Raw genomic sequence first — 20,423 nt, forward strand, 5'->3', positions numbered from 1 at the left:
GTGGCTCGCTACAGGTTTATATCCAACTCCATGCCCACTTGGATAGTAGGGGTATGAAAAGGACCCCTTTTTCCCATTGAATTCCATGTTAAAATGGACTCAGTCCATTTTAACATTGATTCCTATGGAAAAATCGGGTCATCGCATCCGATGGTCGCATGCGATGCGATGCGATGTGCCCGATCCGACCCTATTTAGAAATCGGGCGCCCGGATAACTCATAAGTACCAAGAAATCTCTTTTTTTTTTAAACGGCAATCATTTACACTACATATTCAAACTGGTTTTGCAGTGTAAATGATTGCCGCTTTAAAAAAACCCTGGAGATTTCTTTCCAAATCTCTCACTTTCGGAATCTCTTATCCTATGAACCCCCCCCCCCCCCCCCCCCTCCCCCACAATCTTTGAGAACTCCCTCGGACCAACGACGACACATTTGAAGATATGAAGATATTTATATCCTAAACACATAAATGCAAAATGTTCACTGGATAAGATACGGTGTAGTACTTGGATGTGCCTTTCACAGCGCAAGTAAATTCAGGTGTTCAATATGGGCAACTCCTAAAACTGGTGCAAGCTTTACACATACCTCCCATTGTTAGTTATGAAGAAGGGACACCCGTGTGCTGTAGATGCCTGAAAAGGGGGTGTGACTTCAAGTGAGAGGGGCGTGGTCCTGGACAGAAGGGGGCACAGCCTAAAACCAGGACCCTGTTCTCAGCATTTTGGAGGCATGCTCAGAGGCAGCTGTTGACTTGCTTCCCTGTAGTGGTGATAAAGGGCTGGACACAGCAACCCATGAATGCCTTTGGTGGGTCATAGACTAAAGCAAAGAAATTGTGAAACTTAACTTATGGTTTGTTCTATAAAGATAGTCTAAAAGGGCCTAGACAAATTTGTTGGGACCTCTAAAAAGGTGGCCATAAACTACTGTTATTTAATCGCAGCAGTCTATGGCCATTTAGTCCAGTCAGCAACCCGGGATCGCTTACACTATTCAGCATTTGATTTTTCGCATGCAACTCCATTCACTGCAGCCGGGAGGGGGTCTGAGTCAGATCGGACGTTCAGGCTTTCAAATCTCTGAAGTGCATGGGATGGGATGTTAAATGGTACTTGTGTAGTGTCACAGTGCCAGCGTAAGATACGTTACTGCATCTCTGTACTTGGCGTCCCTGGCAAGCCTAATCAGTGCCTCTCTGACACCGCCGGCATGATCCCCTCTCTTTGGCGGAGAGGTGATCATGCTGGCGCCGGCAGAGAGGCGCTGCATCTGTTTGAGACGCTGGAGTGTCTCAGACGCTCCAGCAATAATACGCTCCTGCATCTGAGTAGCTATTGCTCAGATGTATAATATGGCAGGTGTGAATGTGTTCGTGAAACACCCCCAATATCCAATGCATCCTGAAGCGTGGCGAGGGGACGCGTTACGCGTCCTCCGGACCTTATCATACCCCCACTATCTACGTCGGCATGGAGTTGATTTTATATAGTGTGGCGAGCGCAGCGAGCCACCGAGCCTGAAGCATGGGTAGCCCCGCGGATTACCTTACATGTAATCCGTGTCCCCTCGCTGCGCTCCCAACACTATATAAAATCAACTCCATGCCAACGTGGATAGTGGGGGTATGAAAAGGTCGGAAGGATGCGTAACGCGTCCCCTCGCCACGCTTCAGGATGCATTGGATATTGGGGGTGTTTCAGGAACACATTCACACCTGCCATATCATACATCTGAGCAATAGCTACTCAGACGCAGGATCATATCCAGCTCCAGCGTCTCAAACAGATGCAGCGCCTCTCCGCGGGCGCCAGCATGATCTTGCGCCGTGAAACTACACAAGTACCTGTTAAACACAAGCGTTTTCACCCGATTTTTAGGCCTCATCCGTCAGAATTGGGTGAAATAGGCCCAAATCGTATAAGTGTCTTTAGACATAACTGGATAATCATGATCTCAAGTCAATTGCCTTCTTAAATTAGTCTCAGAACTATTAAAGGCATTCTGGTATAAAACCTACTGCCCAGTTTACAAAATCTGTCAACAGCAGGACATGAGTCTTCCTACCGAACAGGTCCATCCTATTGATTCTCTACGGACACTGAAATATGCAGTCTGGAGAAATCCATCATGAAACCTTTAGACCAGGGGTAGCCAACTCCAGTCCTCGAGAGCTACCAACAGTTAACGTTTTCCATGTCTCCTCACAGAATCACATGTGAAGTATTTAGCTGCACCTGTGGATCTTTTAAAATGTGTCAGTAAGTAATGAGTGCACCTGTGTACCTGTGAGGTGAGCTGGAAAACGCGAACTGTTCGCTCTCGAGGACTGGAGTTGGCTACGCCTGCTTTAGAGAGATGGAGCAGTTTGCTAAGGAAGAGTAGGGCAAACTACTTATTGATAGGTACAAAGTCTTGTTGAGTAACATTGCCAGCATACAACAATTGCCTCTGAAGGTTGCAACAAAAGATTATGGGGTATATTTAATGCTCGCGCTATAGCCCGCCCTCACTTGCCATTTCTACCTCGCTGTTTCTAAAAAGCGAGGTGGAAACTGAGTACGGCTGTTAAAATGGCGATGCTTGCGGCTATATGCAGTGGGCAAGGATTTCCCTGGAACATTGCATATGGTAACCGGGTTGGATGGCAAGGATAGCTTTTCCTTTTTTTTTTTACAATATTTTGTTAAATCAAAAGGCAGAGGGTGATATCCAGTTAGCTGCAGTAAATTGCCACAGCGAATAGAACCCAGGGGACTATCCACACAATTACAGCCACCAGGCAGTAAACTCTGCCAGCCTCCAAAGAAGCTCCGAAGGCAACAACCCAGGGGAACTGGCTCCCCGCTTAAACGCCCATAGAATATTGGAGCCCTGGGCAGCTGCCTATTGAGCCCATGCATTGAGATGGTCATGAGGGTACCACCAAATTTGTCTAGGCCTGTATCTGGCTTTAAGACTGGCTGAATCATCATAATACACAGAACAACATAGATGAAGTATCTGTCACAGGATTTAAAGCAGAGATTTTAATAAAAGGCCAAACACAACAGGGATTTAAATAAGGTTGCTGCTTTCACACATGGGAAAAATAGCAGAAAAAAAGTTTTTTTGCCAAATCACCGACTCCTCAGCCTCAGTTAAATATACAAAATCCCGCATCTCTGTCGCATAGTATTGTAAAGAGGCGCAGGTGTCTTTAATTTTTCACTAGCCTTTTTATGCATCAATCCAGGTAGTGATTTACTCACCACTGGTGGCGCTACAGATTAGTCTGCATTATATATTCACTGCCCCCCCCCACAGCGCAACAGTTAAATCATTTATGCATTAAAGAAAGTAATTTTAAGAAGGTTATTTTGTACATGAACTACCTCAGGGTAAGGAGGCAGCCGATCTTAACACAAAACTACAATTTAGGATATTACAAGAAAGACCAGTAGAGAATAAAACAATAATTTAGCTAACAGCACCATCTAGGGACCCCAAAATGACAAACATTTATTGGGATACATTAAATATACATTACACACAACCATTGTAAAGTGATTTTTGTTTTGGCAGAAATACTCGTAAATGGAAAACTTCTTGGCTCATTTATTTCTAATTAGAATGTTTCAATGATGGTAAGCTTAAGAGGCCTATGAAGGAAACTGTCCTCAAGTCAGATCCTAAACAAATATTAAAGTCAAAATCTTTGCAGCACAGCTTAGACATTTAGGGGGGAATTCAATCATTGCCTTTTTTGCCAGACGAAAAAATGGCAAGAATTCGTCAATTGGTAATTCAACGTTTTCGCCAATTTAGTTTTTTTTATCGTATTGGACAAACATGGATTTGCAGCAAATTTGATGACCCATCTGGTTTTCAACGTTGCTGATTTTTCCCCAGCAAAAAAATACTGCACAGATGGAACACATAAAAAGAACACATACATCTGGTGAAATTAAAAAAACAAATAAAAATAAGACACAATATGTTGATGGCTTTTATTATTGAACTTAGACTGAAAACATACATTTTAATGAGGGAGGCAAACCATAAATAACGTCATGCACCCAAACTTTCCGCCCCTTTAGATCAACTGAAATTAAAGCTGATACAGCAACTAAAATGTGATATTAATGTGATACCGCAGGCACAACACATCCCAGCATGCTGGGAGCAGTAGTGCTACAGCAGTTGGCGTGCCTAACCCAGCACTCCATGTTGAATCTTTAAAATGTCGTCTCTCCTCTAGCAATTCTGTTCAGGTGGCTGTACTGATTTACTGGAAAAATAAAACAAAAATTGAACTAAGATATTTGTTTCTCGTGGCTTACATAAAAAGGAGAATATTTTAAACACCATTCCGCCCAGTCTCGTGAGATGAAGTTATTCATTTGGGCCCACTATCATTTCAAATAAATCGTCGCAGGACTGTAATGCAGAACTTCCACCTTAGGGCATTGCATTTAATGGCAGCAAACTTGCCAACATGCTTTCACTAGGTTTGGAGCACAGACACTGTTTCAACAATGGGTTTATGGTATGAATAGAGGTGTTCCAAAAACAAAAACTGCAATTCCAGCAAACCCTTGTAATAGATGTAGTGGGTATTGTGATTCTATGACAATGGCTTCAGTGTCATATCTGTCATCGTGAATTTTAAAAAACACTAAATTTAATTAAGACCAGCGTGTAGAAAGCCTTTATCAATGATGCAGAAACCATCTCTTGCTCATTCTATAATCTTAAGTATCCAAGTATGCTTTGCAATCGCAACACTGTTCTGTCCCACAGGTTTGCAAACATGCTCTGCATTTGTACAATGGGGTCCAAGCACGGAATTCTAGTTCGTTATAGTTAACAGGAAAATAAAACAAAAACATGGTTTTTCCAACTCAAGCTAGCATGAAGAGAATAGACCTTTTTCCTGTAAGCCTTTCCCATGTCCACATTTAGGACACATCGCATTACCAACTACATAATGCCAGGTTGTCATCTAACCTGAGTCAGAGTCACTGCTATCAGAAGAGCTGGAATCGCTGCTGCTCTCAGAGGTGGAAGAGGAACTGCTGCTACTTTCACTTAGACGGCTTGGACCTCCAATTGCTTGTGGGACGGCAGCTGCTTCATCTGCGCGATAGGCCACAAATAAAGAAACATATTGTGATACACAATTCATTAGATAGTGAACAAGCATTATAAGAAACATTTAAACATGTGACATGTACAGTAACATGGTTACCCATCTCTAGGTACTGGAGACTAAGGGCCCAATTCAGATTTGATCACAGGAAAAATTTGTGTTAAAAATGGGCAAAGTCATGTGCACTGCAGGTGGGGCAAATGTGACATGTGCAGAGAGTTAGATTTGGGGAAGTTTTTTTGTTTCTGTGCAGGGTAAATACTGGCTGCTTTATTATTACACAGCAATTTTAGATTTCAGTTTGAACACACCCCACCCAAATCTAATCTGACATGTTACATTTGCCCCACCTGCAATATTCATGGTATTGGTCATTTTGAGAACAAATTTGCAATGTGATCAGATCTGAATTCGGCCCCAAGGGATAAATTTAAAAGCCTCAGAGGTTGTGGAAGTACAGAATTTTGTGCAAATCAAATTTTATTTACCTCTGCATTTAAATAAAAAAAATAAAAAAAAAAACAGCAAAACCTGCCTGGTTTAGCCCATAAATTACAAAACAAGCAAACCTCCTACACTTACAGGCTATTACATTTAGCCCTAAAACTTACAGCCCAATGCTGACTGTTGGGCTGATGGATAGAGTCCATTATTTCCACAATAATTAAATCCTCTACAAAAAATCCACAACATTTTATTGCTGCCAAATACATTTCAAATTTAGGAACCGTTCAATGCTATTAAGATTTACTCTAAATGTTCTAGTAACACAGATTATTAACATTTTCCTGTCGCTTTCTAACTTTCATTCGTTTTTCAGCAATACCTTCTAGAATACGGACAGATTTGTTCAATTTAGACGTTCTTCGGTAAACCACAGCTTTGTCCTGTTGTGGGCACTGCACACATCTGCATCCACAGGGCCATCTCAGAGAGAAGTACCCAATATTATTTATGTGCAAGTGTAAACATCCCTTATATTGGTGCAGTTGATAGGTTAATGAAGATTAGAAGAATCAATGGCTATGACAATACAAGAACATAACACAGTAAATCTGTATGGTCCATACAAAACTTTACTTACCAGCTATAATGTACAAACACTTAAACATAAATGGATACGGGGTTGGACATCTGAAAGTTAATATTTAAATGCGGATTGTGGCCAAATCCAATGTATATCTTTATGTAATAATTTACAGTACATATATGCGGTGCCGAATAGACAGTCGGGATCCTGACAGACATTACACCGACATCGGAATCCCAACTGTTAAAACCCCAACACTCGGGGTCCTGACGGCCACCAGCTATTCTGCCTTGTGGGGGTCCACGACCCCCATAGAGGGAGAATAAAATAGGTGGTGAGCCTCTCGGAGACTGACAGCCAGTAGCGTATCCCTGTGTGGATGCTCCCTGGGATTTCAGATGTCAGACCCTCTATCCATGTATACTGTTTAAGTGTTTGTACATTATAGCTGCTAAGTGTTATTGGCGAGTCACAGCCTAGGGAGGGGATGTTTTGGATTGAGCTCTGTGAGAACCTGGAACTGGGCCCAACCTCTCAGAGAGTCACCTAATTATCTTCTGTTGCTGGGCTTCTCTCTGTACTGTACTGTACAGCAGTGTCTGTCCCTAGTCACTTCCGGTTTCCAGTTTGTGTATCACAGGACCAATTACGCCAGCACAAAGACTTCATAATTAGAGGGATCAAGTAAATTTTGCCCCATAATTATGTGTCATTTGATGATTAATTCTATTTTCAAACAGGGACAGCAATGGGGGCATGCTTTGGGCATAGTTTATGAAATCTGTTTAGAAGCAAGTGGGTACACTACTCCCTTTGGTCTAAATGGGAGCTTGACACCAACCTCATGTTCTGGTCAAGACTCATAGATCTTATCTTCAACTGGCAGGTAGATCTAGACTCCCTCACCCAATTCATGATATAAGTTTAGATTAACCACCACATACAGCAAGAAACAGGTTGAATTTTTAATCTAAAAATCTTTTAGTATTGTCGGCAACCAGATACATAATAGTACATCCCACTAAGCTGCAGATGTCAATTGTTATATATTCTGGCCTCAAGTGGTCCTCGTCCATTATTTGCCACAACTTGAACATACACTTCTCCCAAACAAAGGCCAAATGGACCGAAACACATGACACACCAGGGAGGCTGGAATATGAGAAGTAAATCCTGGAAATCCGAGGAAAGCAGAAGCAATGAGGAACGAGGTACAGACAGTACTGGTTGTACAAAGGGGTTTATTCTGATTCATTCGGAAAGGCACAATCACTCTCTAATGGACAAAACCATGTGCACTGCAGGTGGGGCTGATGTAACATGCGCAGAGAGAGTTAGATTTGGGTGTTTTATTGTTTCTCTGCAGGGTAATTACTGGCTGCTTTATTTTTGCACTACAATATAGATATCAGTTTGAAGTACACCCCCCACCCAAATCTATCTCTCTGCACATGTTACATCAGCCCCACCTGCAGTGCACATGTTTTTGTCCATTAGAGAGTGATTGTGCCTTTCTGGGTGAATCAGAATAATCCCCAAAGGGAGGCCCGGGGACACAAGATAATTAGTTGAGTCTCTATATGGAAGAGAGTGCTCTATATAAGGTTCTCACAGAGCCCACACTGGAACATCCTCTCCCCAGGCTGTGACTCTCCCACTTATCTTCCTATACTTTCATTTCCATCAATTTCTATACTCTAACCCAGCAACTGCATCAAATTAGTGGATAGTTATATCTGCACATAGGGGGTTGAGCGCAGTACTAAATATTTTCTATTTATAACCAGGGACAGGCAACCTCCAGTACATGCAGCCCACCCAGTCCATTGAAGTAAAACCGAAAACATACAGCACGGTGTCTGGATGATACAAAGGGTTTGATAAAAAAAAAAAAAAAACCATTGCTAGTTATTTCAGCACCCAGAAAATTGCTACAAATGAAGGATGCATCTAAATCGGTGTACATATTGCTGCGACTTTAAAGTTTAAAACTAGCTTTCGTGTATTATTCCAAAATGAGGCATAGCTAAAATCAAAACCAGCGCTCTCTTCATGCTGCACTTTTATGGACAGGTCAGATGTGTGAATTTTATTTAGATTTGACATTACAATCTTCCTGCCTCAGAAGGAGAGACCACACACCACTACTCTGAAGGTTCCTCATCACCTCAGATCATGTCAGGACACTATCACATCTCCAGCCTTCAATCACACAATTCAACAGACAAAAACCCCCCAAAACTCTATACTGCTGAGATTTTTCCCATGAGGCCTGTCTTACTGTACTGCTTATTTTCATAACTCAAGTTGGTTAATACAATAAGAAACAAGGCAGGCTTAGAAAAAGAAAGATACTAGTCAAATATTTTAGAACTTTAAGACATTCATTGTCTAACACATAAGAAAAAAAGGCACAAGCTTAGCCAACCTGTTAGTTTAGCTTTCTTGGCAGAATTTAGTTGCCCGCTGACATCTTGAAGCCTTTTCTCCAGCTCCTGTTTCTTTTCTTTATTCAACTGATCTTTCGATTTTAAGGACTTCTCAGCTGAAAGAAGAAAAAAAAAACAGACCAGTTCCAATTACTACACCTCTCCATTCACTTTTCCTAGGGTGGTCCTTCACCAATTGGCACATACCATTTGATTTTTTGGGTCTCTTTCGTAGACTATTCATAACATATCTTTCCAAGTGCCTCAGAGTTGAAGGTTTTAAGGTTTCAAAATCTATTTCAATTTCCTGAGGATTTGAGTCCCTCAGGGACACCTCCCGAGACTGGATGATGTGGACAATGCGACCCAGCTTATCTCCTGGTAGTTTATTTATGTCCAAACTTAGCTGTCTCTTTTCATCATACGTCATGGGCTTGGCGTGATCTTCATCCTCAGATACTGGCAACAGCTTCTTTTTCTTTGAATCGCTAAAACATAAAAAATAAAATAAAGATAAAAAATAAATATTTTATGGATTACATGCCTTTAAACTTAATAGTAATAAGTCTTATATTGAACAACCATCAATTGGTTCTATGACCACACTATTCCATGTTGTGAATTATTAAAGGTCAAACATAAAATACAGAATAAAAGACTAATAAAAAAAACAGGTTGTTCACATTAAAATTGTCAGATTTGGATAAGACAGACCAAAAATACCCAGCGGCTAGGAGGAAGGATCCACAGCAAGATCATTTCGTAGATGTAATGCTGTTCTTTGTAGACAATTCATATCCCTACCCCTAATCCACCCCACTGCCTAACCCTAACCTCCCCTCGCAGCCAAAATGATAACTGATCAATGTGCCCGGATCACAGATTACCATGTTCTGTGTTCTTTTTATTTTTATAAGGTCTATGCAATCTGGAAACACGTGTGCTTGTTATATGGTCATGGAATGCCACAGTGATGTCTAACAACCTTGGAAGTTACAGATGAAAGTATATTATTCCATATGAAACACAAGAGTTTCTAATGAACACTTGTTTATTATAAACAAAATATAGTTCTGAAAATACACCATGGCTTCTACAAAAAGAAAAAAAAAGCGTGGAGAGAGAAAGTGGAGAGAGATAAAGTACCAAACCAAACCACTCCTGGCTCCTATTTCAAACAAAGCCTGGAACATGGCAGTTAGGGGCTGATTGGTTGGTACTTCATCGTACATTTTCTCTCTACAAAAAACATGTGCCCCAAAACTTGCTATAACTGGAGGAAATTAAATGTCTTACTTCAGTACAGATTTCTTCTTCGATTCTGTCTGCTTCTTTTTTTTCTTTTTTTGATTTTGGCTTGCTTTCTTTTTAAGTTGCTTTTTCTTTTCCTTCAGTTTTTTCTTTTTCTTATCTTTCTTTGGCTTCTTTTTCTTAAGTTTGGGTGTAGGACCTTCAGCTAAAGCTTTCAGCTGCTCATGCACTGCTTTCAGCTTTAGAACCAAGACAACAAAAAGTGCAATTTAGAACACACAAAACAATGGTCATGGGATGGATGGATGGATGGATGACCCCACTACAGTGAGCCTCCACACCAGACAAAATCTTGTGAGTACCAATACATTTTTAAAAGATCGTTGTAATTGTAGGGGACACAGCCATACACACTAGGAGAGTATGTTATCAATCTGGTTGGTTGGACTGAAAATCTGGAAATTTCTGGGAACAAACTACAATCGATTTGTTTGCTCCCCAACACTGGAAAATGGACAAAAGCAGTCATATCTGCATAAAGGCCCATACCCACTAAAAGATATTGGCATCAATCTTGTTCAGAAAGGGGCTTCTGAATGATATTGATGGTAATTTCTTCTAGTGTGTATGCCCAATATCTTTTACAATGTGCCCCCCCCCCCCCAGCTGATTGTTAAAGATATTGACATCGTCCGGACATGCAGGTCATTCTGCCAATAATGCTTGAACAATATCTTTCATGATCATAGTGATATCTGATTAAAGCATGCACATATCACTAGTAGTGGGGGATATTTCAGTTGTAGTCTCAAGAAATAAAGGTGGTTAGGTGGGTCACCTTGATCTTCTAGAAGCAAAGCATTATCATGCAGCAGTGGGCAGCATGAGCATGGGCAGTACGGATGGTGTAATGGTTAGCATTACTGCCTCACAGTGCTCAGGTCATGGGTTCTATCCCCACCGTGGCTCTAACTGTGCGGAGTTTGTATATTCTCCCCGTGCTTGCGTGGGTTTACTCCGGGTACTCCGGTTTCCTCCCACAATCCAAAAATATACAGGTAGGTTAATTGGCTTCCAACAAAGATTAACCCTAGAATGTCTGTGTGTGCTTGTATATGTGGTAGGGAATATAGATTGTAAGCTCCACTGGGGCAGGGACTGATGTGAATGTTCAAATATTCTCTAAAGCGCTGCGGAATCTGTGTGCGCTATATAAGAAACTGTTAATAAATAAATAATAAATAATCATCAACTGCATTGGTCTCAATCAAAATGGTGGAGCTGCTCAGACCGGGGCTCTGTTATCCTAAGGTGTTTAGATGTAGGGGTGTGTGCACTACAGAACTCGGTCGGGCGCCATCAAGTGGCCGTTGGTTTATCATGGAGGGGAGAAGCAACATTAGGCGTTTATTATCCCCCCCCCATCTAATTAACACCTTCAAGTATAGCTCACAGACAATATCGAGGTAGACAGTCAATAGGTCGACATTGACAACAAGAAAGATGAAACTCATGCTGACCTTTTCATGTGTCCACATTTTGCTTGTCAACCTGTGTCAACATCTAAACATGCAAACCCCCAATTAGAGTAGCATTTACCCTTTTATGACTTCTTTGCTCACCATGCTCTGTTCGGTTCAGAATCCACGTGGGTGGTAAAGCATGAAATATTAATAAATAAATGAAAAATAGAAAAATACGTTGATCCTTTTGTCATTGTTGACTTATTCACTGTCTAACTAGACATAGGTGGGTAGTCAATCCCGGGTCCTGACTGTCGGTACCCTGGCTCGTTTTTGGTCTGCTCACCTGTTTATTGGCAGGTGGGATTCAATGTCCCACCTGCTGATCTGCTTTTAAAGTCGGGTCCGTTCTGACGAGATGCCCGTTCAATGCTGTCGGGAAAGACAACATTAAATAGGCGCCCGCTGCTATTTCTCCCATCAGAAATAGCACCAGGGATTGAATACCCCCGTAGTCTGTGAGCCATCCCTTTACCCTCAACACAAGCTCACCTGCTCTTGTAGTAAGGCCAGCTTTTGAGCTCTTTCATCTTCCGAATCGGAGGAGGAGCTGTCCGAGGGGCTGGTGCTGCTGTTTTCGCTGGTGGATGGCTTGTGTCTGCCCAGCATCGTTTGTGCGTAAGTGGCACTATCAGCTGGTTCATCTGGGATTCTGGCAAACAGTATCTCAAAGGCATCCTAGAAATAGAACCCATGATAAAACGAAACAGATCGTATGCAGGTGAATGCAAACAAAGTACATTTAAACAATTGTACAAGGTACCAATAGAAATTAATACCAGACAAAGGTTAAAGGTTAAAAAATACAAAAAAAAAAAAAAGCTTAAAAGTTGCCAATCCAACTGTGACCAGTCCCTGCAGCAAGTGTTCGGATGGACAGATATCCGCAGATTGTGCAGCAAAAGTTGGCGATCTGTAGCTGAGTAATGTTGCTCAGTTTAAAAACCCACCAACCTGTTCACAATATATCAGCCATTTCAATGAATGTCCAATATTGTCCAGTGTGTACCCAGCATTAGAGTGTGAAATGCTCATGTATCAGCTTTCATGGGTTTGAAAACATTATCCCCTAGCACAGAAAAAAAGCCACTAACCTGTAACTTCCGTGCCAGGTTCACAACTTCATTATCTGGGGGATTGTTCTTGTAACAGTTCAAGAACATTAAACGGACATCAGATGCAAACTCCCGCGTGTCTTTATACCGTCCATTCTCCATTTTGTCCTTCAATAAAGGGAATTAATAGGTAAGAACAAAAAGCCACATTTATTTTATCAAGTCCAGAAGGGGCACAGATACCGTGGTTATAGCTTGTGAGGTTGCATCTAAACACCAACCTACAGCCCAGGTTCCCCTTCAGTTATACCCTACACTCAGCTGCAGGCAAGCCAGTTAGATATGCAAGTCCATGACAGGAACAAAGAAAAAAGTTGTGGACTTTCCCCACCACCGAGAGAGCAACAACCAGAACCACCAGCGGTCTCCACACTGGTGGTGACAAGCCTAGAGCCTGGTTCTGGCTACTGGGGAGCAGCATGTGCAAGCCTTCTCGTGAGTCCATGGTGAAGTCACCGTTCCGGTGCCGCTGCTGCTACCGGATTTCAGAGAAGCAGTGAGGTCACCCATGCAAACGCCCAGCACTACAGCACAAGGAAGAAAAATTTAAGCTAAAAAAGTCCCTCTCCTCAAAATGGCACCCGCTCTTGCTAGCACCAACCACCCCTCCCCCCCACTTAAGTTGACATGGACATCGTATAAGTGTACCACGTCCCCTCGCATGGCTCACTATTATATTCACACTCTATGCCCACTTGCATAGTAAAGTATGAAAAACCACCTTTTTTGAAAAAACATAAAAACCTCATGTTGACCTTTTTCATGTCAGCGTAATGCATCCGTCAACCTAGTGACAGCATCCCGGCTCGGGGCGGGGTATAGTGAAGGGGGAAGCCTGGGCTGCTGAAAAAAAAAAAAATATGGTACTTGTTTCCTAGAACGGCGCCCACGATTTTGATTTTAGGCATCGCAAGGAAAAAAATCGCGTCGATCGCATCGCATGCGGCCAAAAAAAATCCCGTGCGATGCGACCGACGCGATTACCGCGATTTTACATAGGGAACAATGTTAAATGGCCCACAGACCCCAAATACCCACCCTGAAGTGTGAAATGGCCCTCCCAATTGTTAACGCCACCCCACGATCAACGTCAACCCAAAGCGTGGCGAGCGTAGCGAGCCCACGAGGGGCGGCTGTACGCGTCCTCTGACCTTTTCATACCCCCACTATCCACGTCGGCGTGGAGTTGAGGATAGAAAGTGTGGCGAGCGCAGCGAGCCCGAAGCGTGGCGAGCCCCGCAGAACACGCTCCCGAAGCGAGGCGAGCGCAGGGAGCACCGCGAGGGGACACGGATTACTTAACATGTATTCCGCGTCCCCTCACCACGCTTCGGGCTCGTATTCCGCGTCCGCTCGCCACACTTTCTATTCTCAACTCTACGCCGACGTGGATAGTATTTTGCAGTCTAAATAAACAAATCTACCATATGGATCAATCTTGACGGCATTACAAATAAAGGGCACAGATTTTTTAATAAGAACTGAAACCTCTCGAGAGGAAGTAGTATGCGATGAGTGATAAGCCCATCCCACCCATGGACGCTTTAAGGATAGTATCTTACTCCCGTATAGGTGTGTTTCATTGAGACATACTATTTCAGAACCATACTGTTTTACCATTTTTAACACGTGATCTTTTAACCTTATCATTAATACCCCTAACATTCAAGGTTAAAAACTGTACCATTTAATTAAGGTATAAAATATTATCATATTATTTATAATAATATTGAATAATAATATATCATAATGGGAAGGAGACATGTGTTTCGATTGGAATCGCTGAAGGAAGGTAAAGGGGTAAGAAAAATAAAATAAAATATATATATATATGTAAAAAAAAAAAAAAAAAAAAAAAATTTGATCAAAAGAAGAATTAATTACTAAAATTAAAAATTCCATACTATACTGTATGTTTAACTCTGCAAAATGTAAAGGCATAGAAATGCAGTGGGAGAACATATACACAATTGTTGTGCTGCAGTGCCCTCTAGCTGTGGAAAGAAAGAATGAAAAGAAACAAGCCAAACTTACTCTTATAGTTCCCAAATCTATGGGACAGTTCATCATATCACTGTATGCAGGCAGATTAAATGATGCAGAGTCTACAGGCTTGTAGAAAGGCCAGGCACAACTAGCATACTTCTTGGACATCATTTCATTTAGAATGTTATTGCAGTGTTTCAGCTGTTCAGATAGGGGATTGTGAGGTATAGGTTGAACTTGCTGCTGAGAATCAGGGAGCGCTTTGACGGGAGTGTCCAACTGAGGTTTCTTAGATCTTGGAGATTGCATTGGTTCATGCACCATTGGAGAGGACTCACAACTAGTTGCGATGAGGGAGACAGGAGGTGTTGTAGTGTCTGCTCTCCTTTTTATACCTTTTTTTGCCTAAAACATTAAAAATAAGGCATTTTTTTTTCATTTGAAAATCTTGTATATAGGAGACCGTGTCCAAAAAAAATAATAAAACAAACACAAAACAGCCATTACAAATACCACTGTCTCATACCAAGGAGGAGTGAAAGTTTGACACTCTCTCAAAATGCTCTTGCTCTGGGCGCATCCAGAAGCGACTTCTACATCCAATTATTTCCTGCTATTGATCCTACTTCCTCTGCTTCCAGTTTTCCAGCTAGCACCTCCTCTTTGTTTTAATTTAATCCTCTTCTCCTGCCATAACACTGATGTACGTCCAATAGGGTGGATTTAAAAAAAAAAATGTATTCTCTACCTCTTGGGGTGATCTCCAGACCGCTAATCCTGATAGGACCACTGGTCTAAGCTGAAAGATTCTCAACCATGGTCCCCCCAACAGTCCACATTTTCCAGGTCACCCGGCAGGTAACACAGGTGCACTCATTCACAGACCCATTTTAAAAATATCACAGGTGGAGCTAATTATTTCACCTGTGATTCTGTTTGGAGACTTGTAAAATGTGCACTGTTGGGGGTCCTTGAGGACCGAGGTTGAGAACCACTGGAAAAGACCACTCTTCGTAAGGAATTATTTCAGATCTATATGATTCTCTTCTACACTTAAAACTCCCAGACGCACCAAGACACAAGCTCCAGTGGGTAAACCCTTTGAGTGCCAAGTGAGTTTGTCAAAATTGCATAATCTTCAACTGTACACCATCACCCCATCAATCCACACAAAATCCTTCTTCCAAACATGTCATTTCTGTCCACCTCAGGTCCTCTTTCACTCTGGAAGCTTCCAAAATTTATTCACAATGCCTTGATCGCTCACCTAGATTACTTTAATCCACTAATTAATGAAATTCCCAAATTACCAGTAGAAGTTGAGTAGAACGGTCATACATTTAAAAAAAAAAAAATTGTCTGTATATGTTACATTTAAACATTTATTATAACAAATGAGGGGGAATATAGCTGAAACAGCATGCAAGTTGTGCTGTCTGACCTCTCACAACCACCTCTATTTCCGAAGGAATTACCAGCATGTTCGCAAATAAACCTTTTATACTTTTAGTATTTTTATCTATTACTAAAAAAGAAAAGAAAAGGATTTTAATGCCAAACGTAAAATGTTACCATCACAAAGCATGCATTTCATAATGTTCAACACAATGTTAAGAGTTTAGTAAGACAATGACATACTGTACACATATATTGTTTGGTCGGTGGGGATGAGCGAAGCCTGGGTTTTGTTTGAATGTTACAGGTGCAAGAATTTGAAAGAATAAGACGGAGGAAGAATTGTCACGTTGTGGTTTATATTTTACTAAATACAACATGAGTAATTGTACACAAAATAGCAATCAAGAAATAAAATTAAGATTGCAAATAATGTCTGTTTGTAATAGAAACTTGTTGGAATGGTGGTGGGTTGCAGGGTAGTTGTGTTCCCGCTAGGCTGTTTCAGCGGGACGCTGCGCCCTCCCCGATTTTTAAAGGGCAAAATGCGCCCTGCCCCTCTAGCAGCGCCTCGCTAAAACAGCCTCACGGGGAAGCCCAGCGCCGCCGTAGACGGCAATGCCCGGCACTTCCTCGGCAGCACAGCGACTTCGGAGGGGCCGGGCCCGCCCCCTTTGATGATGACGGCGGCGGCTGGGCCCGCACCCTTTGATGATGTCGCAGGCCTGGCACGCCCCTCTTGTGAAGTCAGCAGCCCGGGACTGCCCCCAGCTGTGACGTTGGCGGGCCCGGTCGACCCCGGCGCCCTGCCCGCTCTAAATGCTAGAGTAAACACTAGGGTAGGTCTATATGTATGGAAGTAGTGGTATTGTTTGTTTTGTGGGCTTAATTAGTGTTTGGTACACCTATAAGGGGTACCCATTCTATGGGAAATTGTCACTATAGTGTCACCGTAGGGAGATTCTCAATTAAGGTTCAGGCTGTCTTTTAGGGATCCCTTTATAATCCCGTAGGACTCTTCTCCTGGAGCCTACGGTCTCCCTCAGTGATTATAGTGAAAATGATAATGTTAGTCTTGGTGGATATCGGTTGAACAATTGATCATATAGCATGCAGGAGGGGAGCCTTATGGGATTTGGACGATTCGTAGGGAACCCCTTTACAATACCATAGACTCTGGTTGAGCCTATGTCCTCTCATGTCTATGCTTGTATAGTCTGTCTGATAACTGTGTGCAGTATGTAACATGCCTGCGGTGTCCCGCTGGGTACGTATGTATTGCACAGGTTACAGTACACTCACGGTTCGCAGTTCATTATGTGGGTTAGGTGTGTCGGTCCTGGTACATCCTTGAGTGTACTTGGGGTGTCCTTTTCTGCCGGTGGACTGCTTGTTCTCTCTGCAGCTTGCGTCTCCTGCCACCAGCATCCCAACAGGAGACGCAAGCTGCAGAAGGAACAGGCAAAACATTTTCCACAGTGCTATGAATACAAAGCAATGCAATGGAGTGTTGGTGACTGTACACTATTGGTCTTTCTGCTTAAAGATAACATACATCATGTGCACTATAGACAAAGTGGCCCATTTAACAAGGATGGCACATACAATGCGATCTGTGCAGAATATTACTGGCCAGTAACTTACTTTTGCTACAGGGCTGGCTGGTGTGCTATTTGTGGTGCGAATAATAGACAGTGGAACAAGGGTTGTCCTCTCAGGTAACATGGCAATGACTGGACGGGGAAACGGATTCCTGTGCATTTTCTGAACTGCCTTTTTCTTCAGAACGGGCGTGAACTCAATATCATCTCGGGACTCTGCAATTAAAATTAAAGACCAATGAAACCCCGAAAATCACCACCCACAGTTCAGAAAATTTGCACATCTAGACGCTATAATAAGTCTTGGTGCATACACACTGGGTGATTTTGACAGCGTGTATTCAGAGTGATGAGGAAAATCGCTGGGCTGGAAATTGCTCAGTGCATACACACTGAGCAATTTTCGTCTGTCTAAGGGTGGACAGCTTTCCATAGCAGGATGCTACAGAAAGCCGTTCCGCTCAGTCGCTCATCTGCTGGTAATACCTGGCAATAAATGATGCGGTACACCTCATCGCCGGGATGTACTGGGCGGCTTTTAAGCTAAAAAAATCACACAGTGTGTATGGGCCTTTATTAACCAGCATTTATGCTTCAGGCAACAAATATGCAATCTATTGATGTGTATGGCTATGCATATACCAATTACCTCCTTCAGATGATGTTCTTATCTTGTTCTTAACACTTCTGTTCCCCACAACAGATAATTCAATTTCTTCATGTGGCATGTCTGCAATTTTCTGCACAAACACTTTCTCCAGTTCTTGTGCCATTAAAACGATATCATCCCCTGACTGCAACAAATCGCACATTAGCGTATGATGAGATTACAGACTACAGTAAAATATTCTGATTTCCCATATGGGTGCACCAGTTATTTTTCTAATATTGCAGGCAACATCAGATTATTGGTATTTGGCAATTACTGAAAAATTGTACTTTGTGCAATGCACATTCAAACAATTGTGTTTCTGCATTGTGTAGCCACAGGTAGACCTGCTAATCTGCTCTTAATGTTGGGATTACAGATGTAGAATACATTCATTGAACACCAAGCATGTCTCAGATTTAAAGGTATAAATCAGTATTCCTGTAATTCTACAGTAGTACTAATAGCGGTTATCCAGATGATAGATCTACAATGTCTAGGATGAGCAGACAGTCACGAGCCCAACACCATGCAGTGCAGAGGTAGTGACGCAAGCCACCCTGCCTAAAGTGTGGTGAGTGACGTGACCCCGCTAGGGTACATGTTTATACTGATTGTGTCACACATGAAATTAAAGATTTGCGGGTTTGGTTTAATCTGTATTTGCACGGTTCTTATTGACTATCCAAAACATGTGACAGCCAATGGCCAATAAGATCCCGCTTTGAGAACCATAAATCTAAAGCCGCAAATCTCTACATCAAATATACAAGATGTGACCTAAAAGAACACTTAAAGTGTGTAGCCCCATTTTTTGTGTCCTCCACTGTCAAGTCAACCTTTTGTACCTGCTGACTTATTGAACGTATAACTAGACATTGTAGAGCGATTATACAGCACCCCTCATAGCATGGGGGCTCTTCCCTTAATCATTCTAAAACCACCATTTCCTATGAAACAAAGAATACAGATGGAATTTATAATCATGGCTAGTTGCACTAACAATGTAGTGCAATACTATATAACCTGCCTTAGTGGAGGGGAATCAATTAAGTTACGGCACGCTAATTGATTGGGTGTAATTTAATTAGACCCAGAAGGCCGCCCACGTGCTTTACTTATCTGGGTTTTCTTTCTGGGTCTGAACATACTGGAGAAGAAACCTGTTTTGGGTCTCCGCAGAAGTGTTAACACCGAGGTCTGGGAACTCAAAGCTGTAACTAGACATTCAGGTGCTCTGGCCGGAATAAAGCATCAACTCCCCCGCCCATATTTTTCTAACCGGTACATAGCACTAGCACCCATTGAAAGCACTTGCTATGACTCTAGTAGAAAGTACAAGGGGAAGGGGTGACGACGCTGTGAGATGCGATTGGTTCACTACAGCCATCCTATTATTTTGGTGAGCTACAGAACCATTTTTGAGATTTCAGTTGCACAGTGGCCGGCTGCACAATCCACCACCAGGCCTGTCACGGCACCCAGGGCATGTATACCGCTCATTGCTGCCGCTGTATGTACTGCAAGAGAAGGGCAGGTGTAGAATAGCTTACAGCTAATCCGAGCATATTAACCGTAGCACAATGCACATAAGATCATACAAAGGTGTCCCTTGTACAGAGGAGTAGAGCGTGGTTAGAAACAGGTAAGGAGTATCTCGGACATCTGCTGAAAGGTACAGGTGTCTCCCATGACAGCATGCTTATTTTTCATTATTTTCTCTTTTTGGAGGCAGCCACGCTCCCTTCAGTACCCGGCCCCACAGCTGTCTCAATGGTCCTGCCTTTGTAAACAAGTAAGAATGATAGTGGCTAAGGGCCATGTGCTCATATAAACATTAGCCCTTTATGGCCTGTTGCATGTTTCCGGTGTATCCCAGTGGGGACACTGGTAAAAGTAAACCAATGAGACCATAAGCAAGCCCCTCAAATACATGGTTTGGTAATGTTTTAGTACAAAAAGCACTGTAGCTTGTACATGGCATTGGGATTCATTCTAATTTGATATTCTGATACTCCAGCATCTGCCGAAGAATTTTCACAGTATTTTGGAATTTGGTTTGCAAATCGCTACAATACAGACTAGGCAAAGGTATATGCCTAATATGACCAGCAGTCAAAGGGTTAAATAGCTCCTGTTAAACTCCACTAAATATATTGTTGTTAACCCTTTGCAGTCCAATTGTTTCTGGCAATCCAGTCTGGTTTTAAAGAATAATGTCATTTATTTTATTCAAAAATGGTCTACAGTACATTGAATGTTGAACGGTGTTAATGTTCTTATTTTAAAGTGGCTCACCATTGGATCTG

The 20,423-nt window shown here is 42.2% G+C and overlaps 1 protein-coding gene across 5 annotated transcripts in view; it reads right to left on the reverse strand.

The window, feature by feature from the left end:
• The window catches only part of BRDT (bromodomain testis associated), a 95,133-nt gene that overhangs the window by 57,444 nt on the left and 17,266 nt on the right, over positions 1–20,423 (reverse strand). For 4 of the 5 annotated variants that reach the window (XM_083157110.1, XM_083157107.1, XM_083157108.1 and 1 more), the window contains 9 exons: positions 18,115–18,259; positions 17,509–17,681; positions 14,518–14,874; positions 12,463–12,591; positions 11,861–12,046; positions 9,891–10,084; positions 8,802–9,082; positions 8,594–8,710; positions 4,994–5,122 (listed from right to left, as the gene is read on the reverse strand). In XM_083157110.1, the coding sequence (XP_083013236.1) occupies positions 4,994–5,122; positions 8,594–8,710; positions 8,802–9,082; positions 9,891–10,084; positions 11,861–12,046; positions 12,463–12,591; positions 14,518–14,874; positions 17,509–17,681; positions 18,115–18,259 (1,711 nt within the window). The remainder of the gene's footprint in view (positions 1–4,993; positions 5,123–8,593; positions 8,711–8,801; positions 9,083–9,890; positions 10,085–11,860; positions 12,047–12,462; positions 12,592–14,517; positions 14,875–17,508; positions 17,682–18,114; positions 18,260–20,423) is intronic. The other variant, XM_083157111.1, reaches the window with a different exon arrangement.

The sequence above is a fragment of the Crinia signifera genome, chromosome 8 (assembly GCF_055691185.1).
Source record: "Crinia signifera chromosome 8, ASM5569118v1, whole genome shotgun sequence".
Classification (NCBI taxonomy): domain Eukaryota; kingdom Metazoa; phylum Chordata; class Amphibia; order Anura; family Myobatrachidae; genus Crinia; species Crinia signifera.